This window comes from Phoca vitulina, unplaced genomic scaffold (assembly GCF_004348235.1).
Source record: "Phoca vitulina isolate PV1807 unplaced genomic scaffold, GSC_HSeal_1.0 scaffold16, whole genome shotgun sequence".
NCBI classification, from domain to species: domain Eukaryota; kingdom Metazoa; phylum Chordata; class Mammalia; order Carnivora; family Phocidae; genus Phoca; species Phoca vitulina.
Genome location: NW_022589719.1, coordinates 28912968 through 28937520, shown reverse-complemented (window position 1 = coordinate 28937520; position 24553 = coordinate 28912968). Strand labels below are relative to the sequence as shown.

The 24553-nt window shown below is 49.0% G+C and overlaps 1 protein-coding gene across 2 annotated transcripts; it reads left to right on the top strand.

Moving 5' to 3' along the window:
• The first annotated feature begins 11142 nt into the window (after positions 1-11142).
• FADS1 (fatty acid desaturase 1) lies at positions 11143-23276 on the top strand. Of its 2 annotated transcripts, none has more exons than XM_032414284.1 (12): positions 11143-11458; positions 12898-13008; positions 13762-13959; positions 14637-14738; positions 14846-14974; positions 17123-17183; positions 18513-18589; positions 19675-19772; positions 19976-20072; positions 20338-20417; positions 20531-20656; positions 21002-23276. In XM_032414284.1, exons 1-12 carry the CDS (start codon positions 11267-11269, stop codon positions 21051-21053), a joined length of 1323 nt encoding a protein of 440 aa, XP_032270175.1. In that variant the 5' UTR covers positions 11143-11266; the 3' UTR covers positions 21054-23276. The 2 variants fall into 2 exon arrangements, with proteins under 2 accessions (XP_032270175.1, XP_032270176.1); XM_032414285.1 differs by lacking the exon at positions 11143-11458 and adding an exon at positions 12321-12436 and having other exon boundaries at positions 21002-21115.
• The last annotated feature ends 1277 nt before the right edge of the window (positions 23277-24553 follow it).

Here is a 24553-nt window from a genome sequence, read left to right as displayed (position 1 = left end):
CAGGTCTTGGTCTCAGGTCATGAGTTCAAGCCCCACATTGGGCTCTGCATGGGGAATGGAACCTACTTAAAAATTCAATAAATAGGGGCACCTGGTTGGCTCAGTCAGTTCAGTGTCTGACTCTTGTTTCACCTTGGGTCCTGATCTCAGTCATGGGATCTAGCCCCAAGTTGGGCTCCAAGCTCGGCATGGAGTCTGCTTAAAGATTCTCTCCCTCTGCCCTCCCTGCCTCACCTCCCCAGTTCTCTCTCTCTCTCAAATAAATAAATAAATCTTTTTTAAAAAATTAAATAAATTAGGGGCACCTGGGTGGCTAGTCAGTTAAGCAAGCATCTGCCTTTGGCTCGTGTGGTGATCCTGGTCCTGGGATCGAGCCCTGGGTAGGGCTTCCTGCTCAGTGTGGAGTCTGCTTGAGATTCTCTTTCCCTCTTCCTCTGCCCCTCCCCCTGCTCTCTCACTCTCCCTCCCCCAGATAAATAAATAAAATTTTAAATAAATTAATTAAATTTTTTTTAATAAAAAAATTACAAGTCTTATGAGAAAAAAACAGATGACATTAAAATCATGAGAAAGCAACAATAGGCAGAATGGGGGAGCACCACCCTTAGAAAGAGTGGTAGTCATGGAAGGAGCATTTGGAGAAATGAAATTTATGTTGGGAACAGATGGTTGAGGAGACAATCATGTGAGGAACAGGGGGTCACATTTCAGGCAGAAGGAACAGCCATATGCAAAAGCTCTAAAACAGGAATGAGCTTAGCATGTTTTGGAAAGAGAAAGGCCACTGTGGCTGTAGAATACTTGGTGAGGGAAGAAAGACATCAGATGAGACTGGAGAGGTAAGCAGGGGGCCACAGGAGTAGGAATTTTATTTCAAGTGCTATGGGAAACCAATGGCAGGTTTTAAGCAGGAAACTGACATGATCTTAAATTCTTAAAGATCACTCAAGCTCTTCTGTGAATGGACACGAGGGAGTCAAATGTGGATAAAACAGGAAGGCTAGATAGGAAACTATTGTAGGAATCCAAGCAAGTGACGATAGCTTGGATAAAGTGGAGACCCTGGAGACTGAGGAAAGGGAGGAGATTTATGATATTTCTGGAGGTATGGCTGGCAGGACTTGGGATGGACCAACCATGGGGGCTCACTGGGAATGAAGTTTCAAAAGTGAGTCCCAGGTCTTTAGCTTGTTCACTGAGTGAACAGAGCATTTCCAATGATTGGGAAGACAGGTTTGGGAGGTGAAGTGGGACATGGAAAGTTTGGGCTTAGATATCTTAATTTGGATATGATGGTACGACACCCCAGCGGAAGTGGAAAGAAGGCATTGGATATGTGAGTTAGAAGCTTCAAAGAATAGTCTGGACTACACATATAAATTTATTTTATTTTTTTAAGATTTTATTTATTTGCCAGAGAGAGAGAGGGAGATAGGTAGAGGGAGAAGCAAGCTCCCCACTAAGCAAGGAGCCCGATGTGGGATTTGATCCCAGGACCCTGAGATCATGACCTGAGCCAAAGGCAGACTCTTAACTGACTGAGCCACCCAGGGCCCAACACATATAAATTTAATGAGAAATGCTCTTTGTGGGGTGCTTGGGTGGCTCAGTCGATTGAGCGTCTGCCTTTGGCTCAGGTCATGATCCCAGGGTCCTGGGATCAAGCCCTGCATCGGGCTCCCCATTCAGCAGGGAGCCTGCTTCTCCAGCTCCCTTTGCTGTTCCCCTGCTTGTGCTTTCTGGCTCTTTCTTTCTCTCTCTGTCAAATAAATAAATAAAATCTTAAGAAGAAAGAAAGAAAGAGAGAGAAAGAAAGAAAGAAAGAAGAAAGAAAAAAAGAAAGAAATGCTCTTTTTGTGTTTTCAGCATAAAGCCTGAAAGTAATTACATTTAATGACATGAACATTTAGAGTTTTGCAATCTTTTTTTTTTAAGATTGTATTTATTTATTTGACAAAGAGAGAGCACAAGCAGGGGGAGCGGCAGGCAGAGGGAGAGGGAGAAGCAGGCTCCCTGCGGGGGCTGGATCCCAGAACCCTGGGATCACGAGCCCAGGGGAAAGTAGATGCTTAACCGACTGAGCCAACCAGGCGCCCCTAGAGTTTTCAACCTAAAATGATATAGCTGTTAACTAGACTTACTGTGGTCATTTTGCAATACATACAACTGTCAAATCATTATACTTATATCTGTCACTAATAATAATGTTATACGTCAATTATACCTCAATAAAAAGAAGAGCAATGGGTTAGAAATTTTTACAAAATGATTTAGCAATGGGAAGATCTTGCACTTACATGGGGACTTTCCCTCAGAAAATGCAATGCAAGTTGAATCAGAATGGCTGATAAGAATGAGTAAGCCTGAGGCACCTGGGTGGCTCAGTCCTTAAGCTTCTGCCTTCGGCTTGGGTCCTGATCCCAGGGTCCTGGGATCGAGCTCCTAGGATCAATCCCTGCATCGGGCTCCCTGCTCCGTGGGAAGCCTGCTTCTCCCTCTCCCGCCCCCCTTGCTTGTGTTCCCTCTCTCGCTGTCTCTCTCTCTCTGTCAAATAAATATATAAATAAAATCTTAAAAAAAAAAAAAAAGAATGAGAAAGCCTTACACCTGGGAGGAAGCAGGGGAAAGACTGGCCCCACCCCTATAGAAGGGCATGCATGCCAAGTCTGGAGCCCTCCCCCACAGTGAGGTATCCAATTCTGCCAGGGCTGAATCGCTCGGCCACATTTTTATAAAAACTCTAACTCAGTTCTTCAAAAACAAAAAAAAGAGTTTAGATTCCATAGTACTTTGTAAAGGGGTCTCTTTTCTGGGTTCCCATATTTAGCCTTTCTGGATGAAAATTTTTGTTTTGGTTCAGTAAATACAATGAAGTGTTGAGCACATTGTAAGTGTTAACTCAATGACTCGCTGCTATTATTAACATTAGAAAAAAAGGACCCTGGCCTGAGAGCCAGAGGTTTGGGGTTCATTTCTTTATTTCCTTATACTAGTATATAAGGAAAAAAAGAAATGTATTGGCTCACCTAGCCTGGAAGACTAGCCAGATAGGTTACAGAACTAAACAGCTCTGGAAACCACGGCCTCTGGAAGCAGCAATTTGACACTTTCTAACGTCCCTGCTTTTCTTTCCCTGTTGGCCGGATTCTCTCTTACTGCAGAAAGATCTTCTGCATGTGACAGACAACTAGGCTGTGCCTGCCGAGCAACCCTAGCAGAAAGAATGCTCCCCCACCCCCTGCTTCCATGAATTAATCCCAGGGAGTGACTCTCATGGGCTGGAGGTCACATGTCCAACCCTCGGGCCAATTACTGCTGTCAGAGAAATGAGTCGGTTGGCCAGGCCCAGGTCACAAATCCAGCCGTGGATCCGGGCTGCGGGGAACAGGGTCTGTTCCTTCTTGTAGGAGGTCACAAATCAAAAGCGATCATAGCATACCTTAGTATTGCTATTCCGTCACTTCACTGCAGGCTGCTGGGTCTCATGGCCATTCTGACCCATGGTTTCCTCATGTGATAAAATGGAGATTTCTGACTGATCTGCCTCATTTTCTTTCTTTCTTTTTTTTTTTTTTAAATAATGAGGGTCAGGGCAACCCTCTCAGGTCCCCTCCCTCCTCGGGAGCTTTGTACTATCACTTTGCTATCACTCAATAAACCTTGCTTTGCTGCCCACCAAAAATACATACATACATACATACATACATACATACATAAAAAATGAGGGTCAGAGGACACATGGCATGTAGAAATGCCATACACCTATTATCTTAGTGAACAATATCAGTCAGGCCAAACTACTTTAACCAAGCTCACTGGATAACAATTTGTTAACTTGTGGTGAAAGCCGTAACTGTTTTTTAAAACATTCAATACTTTCGACAACAAAAACTGGTAGAATGATAAGGCTACCCAATTTAGTTGCCTTACAGGACCGGCTGGGGACTCCATCTAAGAAACTGAGTTTTTATCAAAGGCATTGTCTTTATTTATTTATTTTTTGAAGATTTTATTTATTTATTTGACAGAGAGAGACACAGCGAGAGAGGGAACACAAGCAGGGGGAGTGGGAGAGGGAGAAGCAGGCCTCCCGTGGAGCAGGGAGCCCGATGCGGGGCTCGATCCCAGGACCTGGGATCATGACCTGAGCCGAAGGCAGATGCTTAACAACTGAGCCACCCAGGCGCCCCATTTTTTTTTACCTTTTTTTTTTTAAGATTTTATTTATTTGAGAGACAGAGTACAAACAGGGAGGGGCAGAAGGACAAGCAAACTCTGCGCTGAGCTCGGAGCTGGACTTGGGGCTCGATCCCAGGACCTGGGATCATGACCTGAGCCAAAGGCAGACGCTTAACGACTGAGCCACCCAGGCGCCCCAAAGGCATTGTCTTTAGGTGAATACCAGAGATATGGTGTCTTGAGTAAAACTTTCATCAAAAAAGCATAGACTCCTAGAGCCGGAAGGCATGTGGCTTCTTCACTTTAGACGAGGAATCTTGAGGCCAGAGAGGTTGACATGACGTCCAAATTACACAGCAGTAGGTGGAGTGGAGGACGGGGTCCGAGGTCTTTCAAACACCAATCTTTATCTTTTCTGTTCTACCATTGCCTCCCTTCCTGGCTACCTCCTACTGGAACTTGATGGATTCTTGTCTAACTCAGAAATGCATTTAGAAAGAATTTGATTGCAGTGTGATATTACAATTATTCAGATAGATGGTGAGGGGATTGGGAAACTCCCAGGAGAGCCGGGGCTGGTCCTGCTACATTCCTGTACACATCTGGGGCTCACAGGATTGGTGGGGAGGCAGCTGGTCAGGGAGCAGTTCCTTTCTTGTTCTGCAGACAACAGCTGCAGCGAAACTAAAGAACACACAGTAAGCTCTCGATAAATAGACTTTGCTGACAAACCCACCTGACAGTAAGAAGAGCCTTAAAATGTTCTTTATCATTTTGATCTCCTAATTGCACATCTAGAACTTATCCTAATGCTCATGATATACGCGAATATCTTAGGTTTTTAAACAAAAGCTCATCACTGGAATATTTATACAAGCCACAGCTTCTATACTAATGTCCAATGACAGGGAAAAGACTAAATATATTAGGGTGTATGTATATGATGGCTTGCTACAGTGACATGGACGATCTTGTCATCATTATAATGAACCTAAGCTTAGCCTTTCTCTTTTATTTTTCCTTAAAGATCTTATTTATTTGACAGAGAGAGAGCACGCACAAGCAGGGTGAGCGGCAGGCAGAGGGAGAGGGAGAAGCAGGCTCCCAGGGAGCCGGATGACAATGGGGGCTGGATCCCAGGACCCTGGGATCATGACCTGAGCTGAAGGCAGATGCCCACCCGACTGAGCCACCCTGGTGTCCCTCCCTTTTATTTTATTTTATTTTATTTTATTTTATTTTTTTAAAGATTTTATTTATTTATTTGAGAGGGAGAGAATGAGAGAGAGAGAGCACATGAGAGGGAGGAGGGTCAGAGGAAGAAGCAGACTCCCTGCCGAGGAGGGAGCCCGATGCGGGACTCGATCCAGGGACTCCAGGATCATGACCTGAGCCGAAGGCAGTCGCTTAACCAACTGAGCCACCCAGGCGCCCCCCTCCCTTTTATTTTAAAAAGAGATCCTTTGTACTGTAAAGTGTGGCATTAAAAGACTAGCAGAAAGCTGACCTGGGTGCCCCAGGGGCAGTGTAGACCAATTCCCTGGGGGAAATCTGCAGCTCTGGGGCCTGTGGGTTTAGACCTGCCTTCTCCCATTTCACAAAGGCAAGCCTGAGGGTCTGTGGGGAAGAAGGCGCCCCAGACAAGTAAGGACAACCACACTGACTCTGCTACGTCTTCTCTGAACCAGGGTGGCCTTATATCAAACACATTCATTGAACCTACTGTTTAGGAACTATAGTTATCATTAGGTCTGGGGGTAAATTCCAGCTCCAGGTCTCCTATTTTTTTTTATGTGTGGCTGCAGCGCTTTGGACCTCAGTCACCTTACCTATAAAAAGAGTGGGTTTAACATACCTGTCCGTAAGGTGCTTATACTCTAGAGAGTCATGAGATCCCACTAAGAAAATTCTACGAGTTCATCCTCCATGGGCCCTTTGCCCCCCCTCCTCCCATGTTCTTAGAATGTGGTAAACTGAAGGAATACTCTTTCTAGTCATCCCTGTGCCTCTAATAAAAGTGTGATCTCCAGACTCTTTGTCTTTAAGCATTAGACATCATGATTTTCTTTCATCTTAACTTACAGAGCTATTACAAATGATTTTTCGTAATGCAAGGACTGATTCAGTTCACGTCATTAGAATGTACTGTAAGGTACTATGTTCGCTGTGTCCCCACAAATTAGCTAATTTCATAGCAACCCAGCCACCAAAAGATGGCTTTGATCTTTAATGGTCTGAGGGGTTGTCAACTGACAAAACGCTGCAATGGGAGCCAAGCACAGCCAACACTCTTCCTCCTCTACTTGTTGACTTTGTGAAGGACTCAGTCCCTTGTCTATGACATCTGTGATTCTTGACAAGACACATCAAAATCTGAACTCACATCTCAGGTTGTTCCAATGGCCTTTTGTAGTCATGTTACCGAAACATGGTCTGATGAGAATTGGCGGGAGGGTCTTCAGCTGATTTCTCCATTCCCTTAGTAATTCCCTTAGCCTGAATAGCTAGAGGAGTATTCCCAAGTCCCAATCTGGAAATACACATATGATTCATTTCCTGGATAAGGCAAGTTAATGGGATCAGCAGAGCCCACGAGGCAAAGGATTTGTCCAGTTGGCCCCTGGGTCAGGCCTGGGAAGAGATTTTTTACAATCTCCATGATCATGTATGTAGGAGCACAGGGAAATGAGAAGACATTAGGGTATCTGTCTGGTGGCCTATAGTCCTGCTAACCTGTATTCTTTTCAGGCTGAAACGATCAGTTATTTCAACAAATTTATTGATTCCACGCAGAACCCCAAACTAGGGTACTTTGAATATACCAGGTGGAAAGAAACAGAATTTACAGTCCCTGCCCCGGAGCCAAAATACAGGACACTGTGTCCCCACAAATTAGCTAATTTCATAGCAACAAATTTATTGATTCCACTTCTGAAATAAGAGCACTTGCAAAGGAAAGAAACATGAAGGCAACTCCATGTCACACACACTTCTTAAATGTTGAGACTTAGAAAAAGGAGTAATTGGCATCTATCCTCTTGACCTCTAATCACTAATTTGTCTTTCTTTTCCAGTGGTCTTAAACTAGGCATGATCCATATGATATTGGACTTTGTATTCCCAGCGCCTATTAAAATAACTGACAAAGAGCACACACTCCACAAATGTTAATGAAACACTTGGTGAATGGTTTTAGGAAGGTGGGGTTAATCAAAGAATCATCCTACAAGTGGCATTTTAAAACAATAAATGTTTTTTTCTGAAGGTAAAAGTAATACATGCTCATAATAAAAAATTCAGAAAGTATTAAAGAAAATATAAATGGGGGCTCCTGGGTGGCTCAGTTGGTTAAGCGACTGCCTTCGGCTCGGGTCATGATCCTGGAGTCCTGGGATCGAGTCCTGCATCAGGCTCCCTGCTCAGCGGGGAGTCTGCTTCTCCTTCTGACCCTCCCCCTTCTCATGTTCTCTCTCTCTCATTCTCTCTCTCTCTCAAATAAATAAAATAAAATCTTTAAAAAAAGAAAATATAAATGACCTTGTTCCACTCATCCAGAAATAGTTAAGTATTATCATTTCCTTCTAGAGTGATGATTATCTCCTCAGCCAGTAAAATTTCATCACATTATTTTTAATGTCTGCTTAATATTCCACTGATAGGCATCTAGGTGGCTGCCATTTTTTGCTGTCATAAATATTTCTTCAATGACTATTTTTTTGGTTATAAATATTTTTCCCCAAAAGATTTCCTTAAAGCAGAGCCAGACCTATAAATACAGAGAACAAACTGGTGTTGCCAGAGGGGAGGAGGTTGGGGGGGGTGTGGGGAGTAAAATTGGTGAGGGCAAGTGGGGAGATAGGCTTCTAGTTGAATTAAGTCATGGGAATAAAAAATACAGCATAAGGGGGAAAAAAATTTCCTTGGGCTATATCCTGAAACATGAAATTATTGGAAACATTTTTAAGGTTCTAAATAAAGTTACCAAACTAGTTTTCCAGAAAGTTTCATCAATTTATATTCCCACTAAAAGAATACGCTACAGGAATAATGGTTGTAGCAAGGTCTTTCTTTCTTCTTCTTCAGTGAGATTAAGCAACTTTACAGAAAAATAAAGAATGTCAAACTATGAAATGTTTTCAAAATGGCAGAGTCTCCTCTGTTATTTAATACCTATGAGATTTTTACAAAACTTTAATCAGTGAGTACCCTGGGTTCTGCTCTTTTCACCACAAAGTACTTTCTACTTTAAATATAGTTCACATCGTGGTCATTTTTAATCACTCTGTAATTCCTCATTGTGCTAATATATCCCAGTGAGCCTGAAGGTTTTCTTATTGTCAGGATTTGTAGCTGTTTCCAGTCTTTACTATTAAATTAGCAATAGACACCTTTGTAGTTTCCCACTCCTCGCTTTTCCAAGAGTGAAATTACTTTACTGAAGAGTACAAACCATTTTATAGCTCTGGTTACAAACCGCCAAGTTGCTGGGCAACGTTTTTTTATTTTTTATTTTTATTTATTTTTATTTATTTATTTATATATTTTTTAAAGATTTTATTTATTTGAAAGAGAGAGACACAGCGAGAGAGGGCACACAAGCAGGGGGAGTGGGAGAGGGAGAAGCAGACTTCCCGCGGAGCAGGGAGCCCGATGTGGGGCTCGATCCCAGGACCCTGGGACCATGACCTGAGCTGAAGCCAGACGCTTAATCGACTGAGCCACCCAGGCGCCCCGCAACGTTTTTTTTTTTTTTTTTTAGATTTTATTTATTTATTTGACAGAGACAGACACAGTGAGAGAGGGAACACAAGCAGGGGGAGTGGGAGAGGGAGAAGCAGGCTTCCCGCAGAGCAGGGAGCCCGATGTGGGGCTCGATCCCAGGACCCTGGGATCATGACCCGAGCCGAAGGCAGACGCTTAACGACTGAGCCACCCAGGCGCCCCCGCAACGTTTTTTTAAAAAGTGAAATTGGCATACGGGGCGGGGGGTGCGGGGGGTGTCTCTCATTCTGCAACAAGGTCCAGGGCCCCGGAATCTTAACCAGAAGCCAGGACACCTGAGCTTCCTCACAGGCACTTGGGAAGTCCCTTTCCCCATTCTGAAACTCAATTCTCTTATTTATAAAATGAGGTATTTGGATCGAAGGGATTAAGGTCCTTTTCCACCAGAAATCCAGCCTCACTCTTCCCAGTCTGCTCTGCATGCCCCTCTCCTGACTCCTAGGAGCTCAGACTCTAGCTCAGTGCTTGGGACAAGGATCTGCTTCCTTTCTCTTGGCTGCAGAGCCCCATCAAAGTACCCAAATACTAGTGTCCTCGGAGGAGAGACAGCAGAGCCTAGGGGTTCAAAGCAGCACCAGCTGGTTTGAATCTCGGCCCTGCCACTTTCTAGCTATGTGACAAAACACGTAATGTCTCCTCTGTCTGGAAGGTTAATACTAGTTTCTACCTCAGTGGGTTGTTGTGAGAATTACATGAATTCATGTTTATAAGACACTAAGAACAGTGCCTGGCACAGAGTAAGTGCTTTATAGTGGGCTTGTTGAATAAATAAGAGAAAATTTAGCAGTAAACTCTGGGTCTCTTCCTACTGCAACAGGTCCTTGACTGGCACCCCCAGCCTCTGGGATGAGGGAACAAAAGGCAAGCTGAGGACAAAGCAGAAGCTGACACCCCACAACCCCCCCCCCCCGCAATGGGATCTATGTGACATTCCTCAGGCACTCCTAAAGGAAAAACAAATAGTTAACTTATAGAGATCACAATCCTACAAGACGGGAGTCTCCCTCAGTTCACAAATGTCTTAGCAATCTACAAGAACAACGCATTCCTATCATCAATAACCTAGCTTCCAGAAGGAAATGTAGATAAAATTAAATGCCCTTATAACCTGCAGCCCATTGATAGATAACTGAAGCAGGCAGAGTGTAACGTTCCTCCCGGAAGCTACCAACTATCTTAATGTTAATGCCTTACTACAGGGGTAAACAACCCTAACTTGACAATGGCAAGGCCTCCGGTATCTTGTAGGTCCTCTTTAGCATATGAAAGTTCTTTTGAAACCTCCCTTTTTCCTTACCTCCCCCAACCCCATAGTATATAATCAGCCACCCCTCACAATCCCCGGGCTGCGGCTCTTTCTGCCCATGGGTCCTGTCCCCGTGCTTTAATAAACCACCATTTTGCACCAAAGAGGTCTCAAGACTTCTTTCTTAGTCGTGGGTTCCGGACTCCACCCCCATTGAACCTCACCTATATCCCCAAACCCCATCATCTGGGTGCTTCCTCACTCCCTCCCAAAGCCCAGAGGTCTGAGCCCCAAATTCCTCTACTTAAAGACCCAGGCTCTGCACACAGAACCTCCCTGAGGTCAGGAGATGCTGAAAACCACTTCCTTTTATTTATTCCAGTTAATTCAGAATAGACCAAAAATTAAAACAAAAAGGGTAAACAGGGCTACAAAAATTGTGGGGCATTTTTAACGTTATTTTGGGCAAAAGAAAGCATGAACATGCCCCAAACCCAATTAACCGTAATTACGCTGTTCACAGGTAACCGCCAAGGGTTCGCACACTGTTATTTCAGGCCCCACAACCGTGGCGGCCCTGGCGAGGAGGCCGGGGGTTTATCAGACGGATCTGCCCTGGGTCGGCGCCCGGAGACTGGCAAGGGCGCCCGGGGCCTAAGGACCAGTCCCCTGGGGCAGCCTCGACCCCAGGACGGCCCCTCCCCACCCACCGGCGCGCCGAACCCCGCACCCAGGAGCGTCCGCAGAGACTGCGTTCCAGCTCGCAGGACCCCCGGGAGCCGTACCGCGAGTCGGGAAACTGAACGCCGCGAACCCCCCACGGAACCCGCGAGGGGGCGCGCCCGCCCTAATCCTCCCCAGCGGAGCCGGCTGGGAAGGCGGGGCTCGCTCCCCGCGCCACGCGGCTCGACCAATGGGAGCGCGTGCAGCGGAGCTCCGCGGTCCGCGCCGCGGGTGCTGAAATCCCGGCGCGCGCAAGCGGGTCCGTTCTCCGCGCTCGCGAAGGCGGCGCGTTCTACTCCACGGGCCCGGAGCGCGCGCCTGACCGCTTCTGCCCGGATGGACTCCGAGACCGCTACCCAGGCGCCGACCCAGCGCTACTTCACGTGGGACGAGGTGGCGCAGCGCTCCGGGCACGCGGCGGAGCGGTGGCTCGTGATCGACCGGAAGGTATACAACATCAGCGAGTTCTGCCGGCGGCACCCCGGGGGCTCCCGGGTCATCAGCCACTACGCGGGGCAGGATGCTACGGTGAGCGTCGCCCCACCGCGGCACGGGAGTGGGCGGGGCCGGGCCCCTGCCGCTGGAGGTTGAATGCTCCAGGCAGGAAGTCTGGCACCCACGGACGAACTCCCAACTGATTCGGGGGAAAAGCCAGCAGGCGTCGAGCATACCCGTTGCCCACGACTTAGCACGGGATGCAAGGGCAGGAGAATGGTGTGAAAACTGGAATCAGGAGAGTGGGGATGGAGGCCGGCAACGTGCCCACACAAACAAAGGACTGCGCGCCCGTGTGCGTGCGTTCCGTCTGTGGCCCCGTCTTTGGTAGCCAGACGTACCCCAGAGCAGGACAAGCAGGGAGGAAAGCCAGGATGCAGGCTGCCGGGGACGGCGGAGCGGCTGAGGCCGAGGGAGGAGGGGTCAGCGGCAGGAAGAGGGAGTCTCGACCTGTCTCGGTGGGTGCGAAGGGAGCGCAGCGGGCGTCTAGACTGCGCGTGCCGGCTTGCGAGTGGGAGCAGGAGAGGGAAGCGTTTTCGGGGATAGGGCCGAGGCGGGAAGCCAGCCAGTGCCCGCTGCCGTGGGAACCCCCGTACAGGGTGAAGGGGCGGGTGGGCGGGCAAGGCCAGAGCTTGCAGCGGTCACCCCGACTGACCACTGGGAAGCCGGGACTGCCGGGGAGAGCGAAGAGGTGGGCGCTAGCGCATGCGCAGACGAAGCAGGCACCGACGCAGGGTCTTCACGCAGTGTAATTTGGGGCCGGGGCTGGGGCCGGCCGCAACGGGGATGGCGATTGGTCCAGATGTGTGGTGCCACCGGCCGCCGGCTCCGCCCCGGCTCCCGCCTCTAGTGCCGCCGCCCCCTATAAGGCCTGGGACCGCCTGACCTACCAAAACCGAAAGTAGCCACTCTGCGGCAGGGGGTGGTCAGAGTCTTAGGGGAAATAATGGAACCCTACCAGGAACAGCGGCAGAGAGAAGGGGGAGAAATGCAAAAGTTCCCAGTTCGGAGGTAGGGAGTCTTCCTACTCACATTTTATGAAAAACGCTGGCTCAGAGGGGATCTGTTAAAAGTCCCATAGGTAAAAACAGAAGTCTCAACAGCCCCACCCATCCCTTCTAGTTGTTTCTCACCTAGATCTTAAATTCTTGTGCAAGAGCTGTCCCTAGACACGCCTAGAGGACAGGTCAGCCCAGAGAAGTCTTTCTGTGGTCACCCCTACCCACACTTCTTACTCCTTGCTGTGGTGCCCTTTTCACTAGAACACATGCTGGGTGTTCCTGAGATGTGCACACCTGGGAAAGGTCTAAGCACCCTCAAAGGTCAGCTGACTGGAGGGAAGTGGTATCTCTTTGAACTTGGATACAGCCTTCTTGCTGGATCAGGAGGATGGCCTCTGGTGTGAGCCCTCCAGGAGCCCCGGGGGCCCGGGCTGGCTTCCTAACCGCTCTGTCTTCTCCCTATCCTTGCAGGATCCCTTTGTGGCGTTCCACATCGACAAGGGCCTTGTAAGGAAGTATATGAACTCTCTCCTGATTGGAGAACTGTCTCCAGAGCAGCCCAGCTTTGAGCCCACTAAAAATGTGAGACTCTGCTGTTTGGAGACACTTTGATTGTTGAAGGGCAAGGGGGGGAGAAGGAAGGCCTAGATAAGATCAGAGTTGATCACAGTCAATAGTTCTTTTTTTTTTTTTTTTTAAGATTTATTTTATTTGAGAGAGAGAGAGCATGAATGGGATGAGGGGCAGAGAGAGAAATAGATTCCCCATTGAGCAGGGGCCCGATCCCGGGACTCTGGGACCATGATCTGAGCTGAAGGCAGACGCCTAACCAACTGAACCACCCAAGCGCCCACAGACAGTAGTAGTTCTTGTGAAACCTTGAGGTCCCTGTTTCTCCCACAGTCACTGGGACACAGGCATAATGAGCAGGGCTTTGAAACCTACGGCTCTCACAAGGCCAACACCACCACTACCCTCATCAAGACCTATTAAGCATGTACTCTGTGTCCGCCATAATCACATAGAACCCATACACATTTACAGATGAGAAAGCTGAGGCTCAGGGAGGGTGAGCAATGTGGCCAAGAATCACACTGTTAGTAGATGGCGGAGCAGGGACTTGAATCAAGTCTGTTTAACTCCAAAGACCACATGCTCTCAGGCATGATCCTTCAGCACGTCTTTCCTCAGTGTTGTGGTAGACTTACCTAGGATTATGGACTTCCCACAGCTATCTGGGGGTGGGGTTTCTGGAGCCTAAGAGGGCCCCTGTGTCCAGTAGTGTTGGGTTACAGCTGGGAAGAATAATAGCCCCTCCCTCTCACTCTTCCACAGAAGGAGCTGATTGATGAGTTCCGAGAGCTGCGGGCCACAGTGGAGCGGATGGGGCTCATGAAGGCCAACCATGTCTTCTTCCTGTTGTACCTCTTGCACATCCTGCTGCTGGACGTAGCTGCCTGGCTCACTCTTTGGGTCTTTGGGACATCCCTTGTGCCCTTCCTTCTCTGTGCAGTGCTGCTCAGCACGGTTCAAGTGAGAGCTCTTGGCTAGTCAAGAGCACAGCCGTGCTCAGCATCCTTGCATCCTTGGGGAAAGCTCTCTGTATGCCTCAGAAGGCCAAGAAGCCCGGCCCTGTGACCGGGGCGGCACTGAGGATATGGGGGAGAGTTAGCGCACAGAGACATTTTATCATCTGTGCCTTTTACCTGCTCCTTAACCACATGTGCACCTTCACTTTGCTCACCCAAGAGTAGCCTGTTTGTCAAGAACCAAGATTGATTGCTCAGAAAAGCTTGGCTTTCTCCTCACCATCACATCGCCCAACATGCTAATAAGGCTTGGAACCTGATATCAGAACCCATTTGCCAAGCCTGCTACTCGCCTCTGAGTTTGTCACTGTGTCCTTTTTTGTAGTCCGGATATTCACTCCATCATAAGTCCTATAACTCCAGAGAGTTCTATGGGAACTCTTCGAGGGAACTGAAGAACAGGGAAAGGATAGTGATTTGCTCCAACTCTTGCATGAGTTAGTGGCAGAGGTCCAGAGTTAGGACCCAGGCTTCCTGACTCCTTTCCTGACGTGCTCGAGGTACTGTGGCAATCACAGGGCTAGGCAGACAAAGGAAGGGGGTGAGGCAGGGAGCCCCTGAGGTCACTGAGGTGGAGCCTGGGCTGGTGGGCTGCTCTCAGTGCTAACCTTTCTCACTCAGGCCCAGGCCGGCTGGCTGCAGCATGACTTTGGACACCTGTCTGTCTTCAGCACCTCCACCTGGAACCACCTGCTACATCATTTTGTGATTGGCCACCTGAAGGTCAATGAGCTGGGGAGGGGCTCTTGAAACTCCAGTCAATGAAGGGTTTCCTTGGGGGGGATGGGGGAATGCTAGGCTTTCATACTCATGTCCCTGCTTTTCTGTAGGGGGTCCCTGCCAGTTGGTGGAACCACCTGCACTTCCAGCACCATGCCAAGCCCAACTGTTTAGGCAAAGACCCAGACATCAACATGCACCCCCTCTTCTTTGCCTTGGGGAAGATCCTCTCTGTGGAGGTGAGTAGAAATATCAGTGGAAAGGTCTTGGGAGAATGGCAGCCAACCAGAAGAGAGGGCTCTGGGGAAAATGTTCACAATGCTGTCAGTGTGGGTGAGAGAGTGAGGCCAGGCTGGCTTGCTGGCAGTCGCCGGAGGCAACAGGCAATAAATAAGCTGCCCAGGATAGAATCACCTGTTATCCCTGGTGAGTGCAAGCCAACAGTTACTGCATAAACGTACCTCATGCTGCAAGGATCCAAACAGTGACCAGATTACTGTGCAGATCTCTGCAAATCGAATGGATGGTCCTCCTTGGGGATGCTTTTTAGATATTCCTACCCCAGGCAGTCACCCCCACTGACACCCCCCACAACTCTGATATCCTGCTGTGTGCAGTCTTCCCTATCAAGGGCTGGACCGACTGTCTTAACTCTTCTTTGATGCCCAGGGCCTGGAACATTCATTCGCTGAGTAATTCTTCCCACCCATCTGACCCCAGCCTGACTTCCAGGGTGGTCAGTGTTGGGTTTGAGTTATCACCTGAGGTTATGAGCAAAAATTGTAATGCAGCTGCTAAAGGATGAATGCCTGAGGGTGGAGATCTGGAGAGCTTTTGGTGAACATAAGGCAATAGGAGACTTTGAATGGCCAATAGAGTTGTTTGTAAAGTTACTTTAAGACCTTCTGTGCTGGGGCGCCTGGGTGGCTCAGTCGTTAAGCATCTGCCTTCGGCTCAGGTCATGATCCCAGGGTCCTGGGATCGAGCCCCACATCTGGCTCCCTGCTCGGCGGGAAGCCTGCTTCGCCCACTCCTACTCCCCCTGCTTGTGTTCCCTTTCTCGCTGTCTCTCTCTCTGTCAAATAAATAAAAATCTTTAAAATAAAAAAAATAATAAAAACACCTTCTTTGCCGAGGCTCTAGGCTGCAGTTAAGAGTCCCACCAGATCCCCCTCCCCCCACTGTATGATACTTCAGCGTGCCAAGAATTCAGACTGTTCCATCCTAGGCATGAGTGAGTGCAAGGTAGCCTGGCTGTCCTCCCCCTCTGGCCAGGAGAAGGACTCTATGGAAAGGCTTTTACAGTGTTGGCTGTCCTGGCACCAGGAGCCCCTTGTTGAGGCTTATGCCCCACCTTTCCATAATGTCCTAATTTTCCTACCTCCTAAGCAAGGACTTGGCTTGCTACACGTCCAACACTGTATAATGGTCAACGATGTGCGGATGATGAATCAGCCTTGGCCCCACCTGTGTGGGTGATTTGTTAGGCAGAGCATCTAGTCCTTGGTAGCACTTCTGTCACTACAGAGGATTAAAAAAAAAAAAGGGTGGGAGTTTAAGTGGAAGAGAACCTTCTCACACCACTGCCTTTATTGTTTCTTGGTACTAGGGTTTTCAAGAAACTCCCATTTGCAGACACTAAAAACAGAAAGTGATCTAGGATCGATAGATATTTTTCTGTCTAGTTATGAGCCTGAGGATGAGCTGCCTATTAGTAAATGCCTTGGCTGCAGGCTGCTTGGCCTTTGCTTCAGCCCCTCTGGGAGCTGATCCCCATGCTGACCCCGGGGCATCCACCTCAGTGCCTCCCGAGTCTCCTGGAGAACAAGAAAACGCAGGGGACACCTCACCCTAAATACAAACTTTCTGGCTCTGTCCGAGAGTTGAAACACAATAGGGCTGTTATTAGGATCATAATAGCATCTGATTGCCATTCAAGGAGGCAGCAGCTGTCCAGGGCTCCCTTCCATAACAGTTCCAAAATAGGCCAGTGTCTTCCCACTCACCCCCACCAAACATGACAGGTGCTCCTCGTCTGCTTTTCCCCGTAGAGGATGGGGTGAACTTCACCCCAACATCCAGTTTATCAGCAAGCCTTGTTAATACTGTCTCTAAAACATCCCAAATCCATTGACTTCTCCATCTCCGTTGCTTCCCATCCCCCCCCCAATCCATCTTGGAGCCTGATTCCTGCTCCAGCCTCTTCCCTGGTCTCCCTGAAACTATACCTCCCCTCACTACAGTTCATTCCCTCCTCCTGCAGGCTGAGTGGGCCTTTCCGAGTGCAAAGCCGATAATGCTACACCTGTTGAAAGCCAAGGTCACAGGGGGAAGGGAACGGGGTGACTGGTCTGCGGGTACTGATTTGTATTTGCTTTTCTTCACAGCTTGGGAAACAGAAGAAAAAGTACATGCCATACAACCACCAGCACAAATACTTCTTCCTGAGTGAGTGTCCTCATCCAACACAGGGGGACTCTCTTGGGATGGGGGTGCTGAAGGGATGTCAGGAAGAAATGACTTTTTGAAGGATTATGGTATTTTAAGTAAAGGCTGGAGGAAGTACCCTGTCCCCGACTGGTTACTTCCTGCATGGGAGCAGACTACCATCTCAGTTGAGCAAAGTTACAGGCTAATATTTGGTCAAGGATCATGTGTATCGGGGGCAGAGGAGTTCCTCCGGTTTCACCCTGGCTTCCACAAGAGCACTGAGCGGTCAGGTCCAGCCATCTTGATTAAACCTTAAACCTTGGGAAACAGACTTGGGCCAAGATGACTCTGTGGGTAGTCCAACACCCAGGGGCGTAAAGGCAGACATGGCTATGGGAGGACTGGACTCAAAAAGGAAGTGGAAAGGCTGTTAGAGCTGAAAAGGAGGATATTTCTGTGGTTGTCTTAAGCTCTCTCTGAAGGCTGTTCTATATTCCTTGCTTTTAAAATCTTCATAGTGCCTAAAATTTGAGTTTTCTAATTCCTTTAAAAATTCAAATTTTTAAAGGAAGGGAAAGGAGGATTCCATTGATCCCATTTTAGTTCAAAGGAATTTATCCTAACTGCCTATTATGAACCATCACTACTGGAGAAAGGGGATGGGTAGAAGGGTAGAGCAGAAATGTCTGGAAGAATTTTAGAATCCATGGCACATCAGGATAGAGGAGCCATAGGTGAGCACGGTCATGCAGGGGGTTATAGGGAGCTTCAGGGCCCTGCAGAGAAGGGATACAGAAAAGGAAATGGGACAGCATTAGGACGGGACCACTTCTTCAAATCCCTTCCCACACCTGCCCTCCAGGGCTTCAGGTTGGGAGGTACAAGCTCATTTCCCTAATCCAAAGAAGTAAGCTTTCAGCCCACTGAAGCATCAGCCCCCCCCCCCAACCCACAGAAGCAAACTTTCCTGCTCCTGTCCCTTCGCCTGCAGGCAGAGCAGCCCAGAATGCAGGGCAGGTGACTGCAAGGACAGGCAGTGGCAGGCCAGGGAACACGGGGAGAATCCGCAGTGGCCTTCTAAAGGCATGGAGCTCGAGAATGGAAAAGAATGCCACTCCCACCCTCACCCTCCTGGCATCCTCTTGGGAGGTTTTGCCTTCTTCAGACTTGCACTCATGCCCACCTTCAGGGCCTGCCAGTTCCAATGGAGTGAGGAATGCCAAGGCAGCTGGAAGGGGCCACAGGAAGAGATGGCAAGGGGGCAGCCCCACGCCGGAGGCCACCTCTCAGGCACTGAACTGCCCTCATGCTGCTCACACTTCCTCCCTGTCTCCATTTCCTTCCTAGTTGGGCCCCCAGCCTTGCTGCCTCTCTACTTCCAGTGGTATGTTTTCTATTTTGTTATCCAGCGGAAGAAGTGGGTGGTGAGTATCCATAGCCCCCAAGTTCCACATCCTTTGTCTTCAGAATCCTGAGGGAGGGGAATGGGGGTTCTCCAGAGGAAAGCTCAGAGATTTACTCCAGGCCTAATTTAGAGTAAAGTTAATAGAACTGAGTATAGACCTTCCTTGTCTCTAGATGGGATGATCTGGACTCAGCAGACAGCCTGACTCCCAACGCCCTATTTCTTTTTTTTAAAAAGATTTTATTTATTCATTCATTCATTTATGAGAGAGCACGCACACACAGGCAGGGGGAAGGGCAGAGGGAGAGGGAATCTCTCAAGTAGACTTGGTGCTGAGCATGGAGCGCCAGGCTCAGTCCCACGACCCTGAGATCATGACCTGAGCCAAAACCAAGAGTCGGATGCTCAACTGACTGAGCCACCCAAAGCCCCCCCCCACCACCACCAATGGCCTATTTCATTCAGCTGGTACCTCCTGAGGTTCTTGTGCTTGTCATAAAGCCAGGAGCCAGGCTTGGGGGTGGGGAAGAGGTAGACGCAGAAGGTTCTAGGATTCCAAAAGGGTCTTGCCTGCCTCTGGCTGGATGAGAGGCGCTAGAAAAGGCTTTGTGAAGTCATTTTGTAGCTGGGCCTTGGAGGATAGGCAAAGGTGGGGCTGGAGGGGGATGGACTCTGGGAAGTGAGGGGCAGTTTTGGCCACTTGGACATGTTGTGGCTCGTGCCAGGGGAGAATCGTGGTGCAGAAGTGCTTGATCAGGGCATGGCACAGACCAAGCCTCTGTCCTGGAAGATTCATTTGGCAGCATGATGAGGGGATAAAGAACTTTGATGGGTTGGGAGGAGCTGGAGGCAGGGGGACCCCGTAGGCCTTGGCACCTGTGAAGGAAACAGGCAAGGAGGCCTGGGGGCTGCCGCCAGGAATGGAAGGAAGGAGTGGGGTGGCATGAGATATTGCAGGACTGGGCAATGAAGAGAAGCTGATGGTGACAGAATGTTCCAGCCTGGGTCCCTGGCAGAGTGGCTGTACCATGCAAATAGGTGAAACGAAAGGAAGAGGAAGAAGAGCTTTGTGCCAGTCCTCATGCTCTCTGCCTCTCAATGTAGGACTTGGCCTGGATGATCACCTTCTACGCCCGCCTCTTCCTCACCTACTGGCCGTTTTTGGGACTGAAAGGCGTCCTGGGCCTTTTCTTCCTGGTCAGGTAGTATTTGATGGGGAAGGAGGGATGGCAAAGAAAAGCTGATGTTTGGGAATAACGAGTCTGGTCTGGGGGCTGTGCTGGGGCTTTAGGCGGCAGGGGGTGTCCCAGGTGTTGGCCTGGGAAGATGGCCAGGCCAGAGGTTATCTGAGGCAGAAGAAGAGCTCTCACTTGTACTGTTTTTGTCTGTGTGCCATATCCACCAGGTTCCTGGAAAGCCACTGGTTTGTGTGGGTCACACAGATGAACCATATCCCCATGCGCATTGATCGCGACCGGAACATGGACTGGGTCTCCATCCAGGTAAGGGACGGTCACTTGGAAGACCTGGGGATGACACAACTAATGAAAAAGGCAGGTGGGCACAGATGCAGGCTAGGGGGTGGGCGTCCCCAAACAGCACTGCCTCATTAGCTTGAAGCTTCTCTCCTGCCACCATGTGGAGAAGGGAGTGACCAGGGACCGTCCCCCCGACCCCCCAACCCCAGCCGGCTTTGCCTGGAGACGGCTGGGTTGGCCTTTCTATCTGGCACCCAGAGCCACGCTCTCCCCTGTCCTCTTCCTCCAGCTCCACGCAACATGCAATGTCCACAAGTCTGCCTTCAATGACTGGTTCAGTGGACATCTCAACTTCCAGATTGAGCACCAGTAAGTAGGGAGACCTGAGAAGCAGGGTCCTTGGGAGGGAGGGTCCCTGTGGGGAAAGCGGGGAGGTGGAAAGAGCAGAGTAGGGGCCACTGACGGTCCCGTTCTCCCTGAAGTCTTTTCCCCACGATGCCTCGACACAATTACCATAAAGTGGCTCCCCTGGTGCAGTCCCTGTGTGCCAAGCACGGCATAGAGTACCAGTCCAAGCCCCTGCTCGCAGCCTTCGCCGACATTATCTAGTGAGTACCTGAGCCTGGGAACAGGGCCGGCAATGGGGCTGGTGCTGTGTGGGGTGGGAGCAACAGGCAGGGTTCCCCCGGAATGGAGGCCACCAAGACAAAGGCAGGGTGCTCTACTGGTCTTGCAGCCAAGTCAGGCCTTTGTTCTCAGTGCCATGGCCCAAGCTAGTTCTCAGAAGCCAACGGGAGGAAAGGGGCCATATGCCATGGAGATCAGCCTCCATTCCTCTGTAAGAGCCTCACTACCTGTCTGTAGGGTGGTTTGGCTTTTGGGCCTGGCTCTGCGTGCGCGCTCGCTCTCTCTCTCTCTCACTCTCACTTCCTGCTCCCATCTTGCCCCCACAGCTCACTGAAGGAGTCTGGGCAGCTCTGGCTAGATGCCTATCTTCACCAGTAACAACAACCCCCCCCCCCCTCCAAATCTGGAAGAGATGCCTATCTTTACTGAACATACCAGCCCACCTGGGAGACGAGTTTCTGGCACCAAAGCAGAGGGGAGCTGGAGGGACAATGCCACTGTAATTATAATATTGGGGGGGGGTTTGAGGAGATAAGGGCTAGGGGGACATGCATGCCCCCTGGAGGGAGGGAAGGAGCTACTGGGGCAGAGATGTGGGAGTTTACTTTCCTTTTTCTAGTTTGGCAGATACAGATGCTTGGTGAGCAATGAGGGAGTCAGAGGGTGTTGGAAGAATAGGGAGGACATACTGAGCCCCAAAATCAGTAAGAGATTTAGCATTAAAATTCCAGCCAGGAAAGGGGTGAGCCCATCTCACTGGTCTGCTTCTCAGTGCCTTCTCCACCCTCTACTGTCTGAGGAGATAGAGCGGCTGAACCTTCCAAGCAAGATTTAGATTTGAGGCCTGCGTAGTGCACCACCTGGGAGGCTCAGCTCACTCTAGGGCTGGGTGAGACCTAGGTCTGCCTCAGGCTCCTGGAGAAGCAATTTTCCCACTTCCAGAAGCAGGCAGAGCAAAGCCAGGACTGTGCTGGAAACATCTGACTTTGAAGGATCCTGGCATTATCGATTTTGAGCTTATGTTCCATTCAGGGCACCCAGGGAGCATTAGGTCGTATTTCTTGCCAAAATAGCAAGGAGAGTTACTGGCCATTCAAAATCCCCTTCACCTTGGGATCACCTCTTGTAACCACCACTCAAGGGACAAGACTCCTAGGATGGAGTCCACTTCTTGATTCTTCATCCATAAACAAGTGAACAGATGGGGCAACTTCATCTTCTCCCTAAAAACAAATGGGGGTTCCCAGTGCTTTCCCTTTGTCTTCCTATCTGTAATTCCACGTTTAACAAAGTAGTTAGCACAAGTGACCACGTTGGGAGATCCTGAACTACAGTCCTAAAGAATATAGTGCTTGTTAAGAAATGTTCTGCAACCTAAATTATGTTACAGTATTACTTCTGAGTGGGAACAGTGAATTAAATATAATCACTTCACAGTTCTAAACCAGAGATAGGAAGATAAAAACAGTTTGCGAACTATCAACTCTGTTCAAGCATCTTCTCCGCTGGACACCAGGTAGGAATTTAGGATAATCTCTTAAAAAGCCTATCCATCTAATACTGAAATACAGTTTTTAAAAAAATATCTCCTGGTTCTTAAAGGTTAACGTTTAACCCATCTCTTAAGCAAACAAAGGAATGAGCCCAGGAGTCTTGCCTTAACCCCCAGGGCTTGTCATCTGCATTCACACCCAAAGCCACAGCCTTCCCGCCAGGTGAGGGGGTCATTTGCCTGTTCATCAGCACCTACTCTTAAGCATAGAGCATTTTGGATATGGAGAAGAGGAAACTCAAACTAGAAGGAAAAAGGAGAGCCGTAGAAGAGTCCACATTTCGTTGTAGGAGAGAATAAAGGTCATCTGAAAGTGAGCTGCGATGGGGTTAGGACATCACTTGTGGAAAGGCTGTGGGGATGACTTAGAGGCTTGTCAAAACAAAGATTAAAGAGACAACAACAGAGGCAGGACGGGTTGCAAAAGAGTTCAGCTCTTCTCCATTTGGACAGAACCTGGTTTGTAAGAGCCTGGGTAGAAAGACTAGAAGCAGGATTGAAAAGTTCTTTCATTGGCTTCCTCACTCCAGAATAGGTGCTGATCCTGCCCCATCCCTCTGGTCCCTACTACCCAAGGTTTAGGAGTCCTGTCACCAGCCTGTCAAGCCATCCAGCTGCTAATCTGAGCAAACCCAGCGAGGCTTACTGAGCCAAGTCCAGGTCCTCAAAGGACTTCAACCACTGTGGCCTTCTTTCCTTAACCTAGACCAGTGTAGTCTCACATGGCCACAGAGGGACACACCAGTGACAAAAAGGCTCAGACTGTTTTAACAGTGCGATGAGTGATCTCAAATCCAAGCAATGACATGAGAAAACAAGCTTAAAGAGGACAAGTCGCCTCCAGTCACCGATCGTGGCATACCAACATCTGAACTCAGTGTTTTAGAATTCCAACCTACATGTTTATCTTTGTTAGGCTCATCTTCCCACCACTTTACTGGAAGCACGTTCTTTAATTAGGTCCCACATCTGTATCCTTTTTGTGTGTGCCAATTTTGTTACCACATCCAGACAAGGAAAGCTGAAAAATAAAGTTCATTTTGACCAAATGAAGGCTATTCACTTGTAATCCACAATTTTCTTCTGCACATGTCAATGGGACTCCCCGTGCCAGTGCTGTAAGTTACTACCTACCTACCTCTATGGCTGGAACCTTCTGACCAGGAGTTCCCAGACAGACTCGTTTGCACAAGGCCTTTGGGCAGAGGAACACCTGGATTCTCTGAAAGAACACCAAGGCACAGGTAGGCTATGGCGAGGAAGAGCAAAGCCAACCCCTTCTCAGGACCCCGTATGTTCAGGTGTTGGGCTGCGCAGATACACTAGCCAGGTGTGCACGCGTCTCCTATCACGAAGCAGTACCCTCACCCTTTCGACCTTGTTTCTAGTCTCAATACGGGTAGTCCCTAAAAGTCTCTTGTTTTGCCTGTGTCTGCAGACGCAGTGCTTCAGAGCGGGACTGCAAAGCAATGCCTTTTAACCTCAATCCTGCTAGAACAGCTCCCTTTGAGCAAGAACATTAGAACATGCTAGGTAAAAATTTGCAGAACTGGTTTTCCCTGCAGTGTGCAGTGGTTAATAAACTAGAAAAGACCAGACAACTCAACTTGAAAAAACAAGAGGAGGGGCGCCTTGGTGATTCAGTTGGTTAAGCATCTGCCTTTGGCTCAGGTCATGATCCCAGAATCCTGCGATCAACCCCATCAGGCTCCCTGCTCAGTGAGCAGTCTGCTCCTCCCTCTGCCCCTCCCCAACCCTGCTCATGTGCACATGCACACTCTGAAATAAATCTTTTAAAAAAGAAAAGGGGCAATTAAAAACTTAAAAAAGGGGGGGGCACCTGGGTGGCTCAGTCAGTTAAGCGTCTGCCTTTGGCTCAGGTCATGATCCCAGGGTCCTGGGATTGAACCCCACATCGGGCTCCTGGCTCAGTGGGAGCCTGCTTCTCCCTCTCCCTCTGCCCCTGGTTGTGCTCGCTCGCTCTCTCTGTGTCTCGAATAAATAAAAAATCTTAAAAAAAATTTTTTTTTAAAAGAACAAAAACAGAGGAAAACCACTCTACATGTCTGACTACTACAGGGTACAAGCCCTTACCTAGAGCTACAGCACTGAGACCATCACTCCCTAAGAAGTCTTTCCGCCTCTGGGCCCCATCATCATTACCACAGACTTAGATTACTTGGCACTCCCAAAAGTTGTGTGGCTTAGTCCAATCTGAGAAAACCCGTTCCATTCAATGATGGATACAGCAGTGAACAAAACCAAGATCCCTGCCCTCAGAATAGAACTGTCTACACCAGGGGCGCCTGGGTGGCTCAGTCGTTAA

Bases quoted from the DNA above. Each gene is read 5' to 3' on its own strand.
- FADS1 (XM_032414284.1), top strand. From the start codon at position 11,267: ATGGACTCCGAGACCGCTACCCAGGCGCCGACCCAGCGCTACTTCACG. The intron at 11,459-12,897 runs GTGAGCGTCGCC...CTATCCTTGCAG, and splicing joins ACGCGGGGCAGGATGCTACG to GATCCCTTTGTGGCGTTCCA. The intron at 13,960-14,636 runs GTGAGAGCTCTT...TTTCTCACTCAG, and splicing joins TGCTGCTCAGCACGGTTCAA to GCCCAGGCCGGCTGGCTGCA.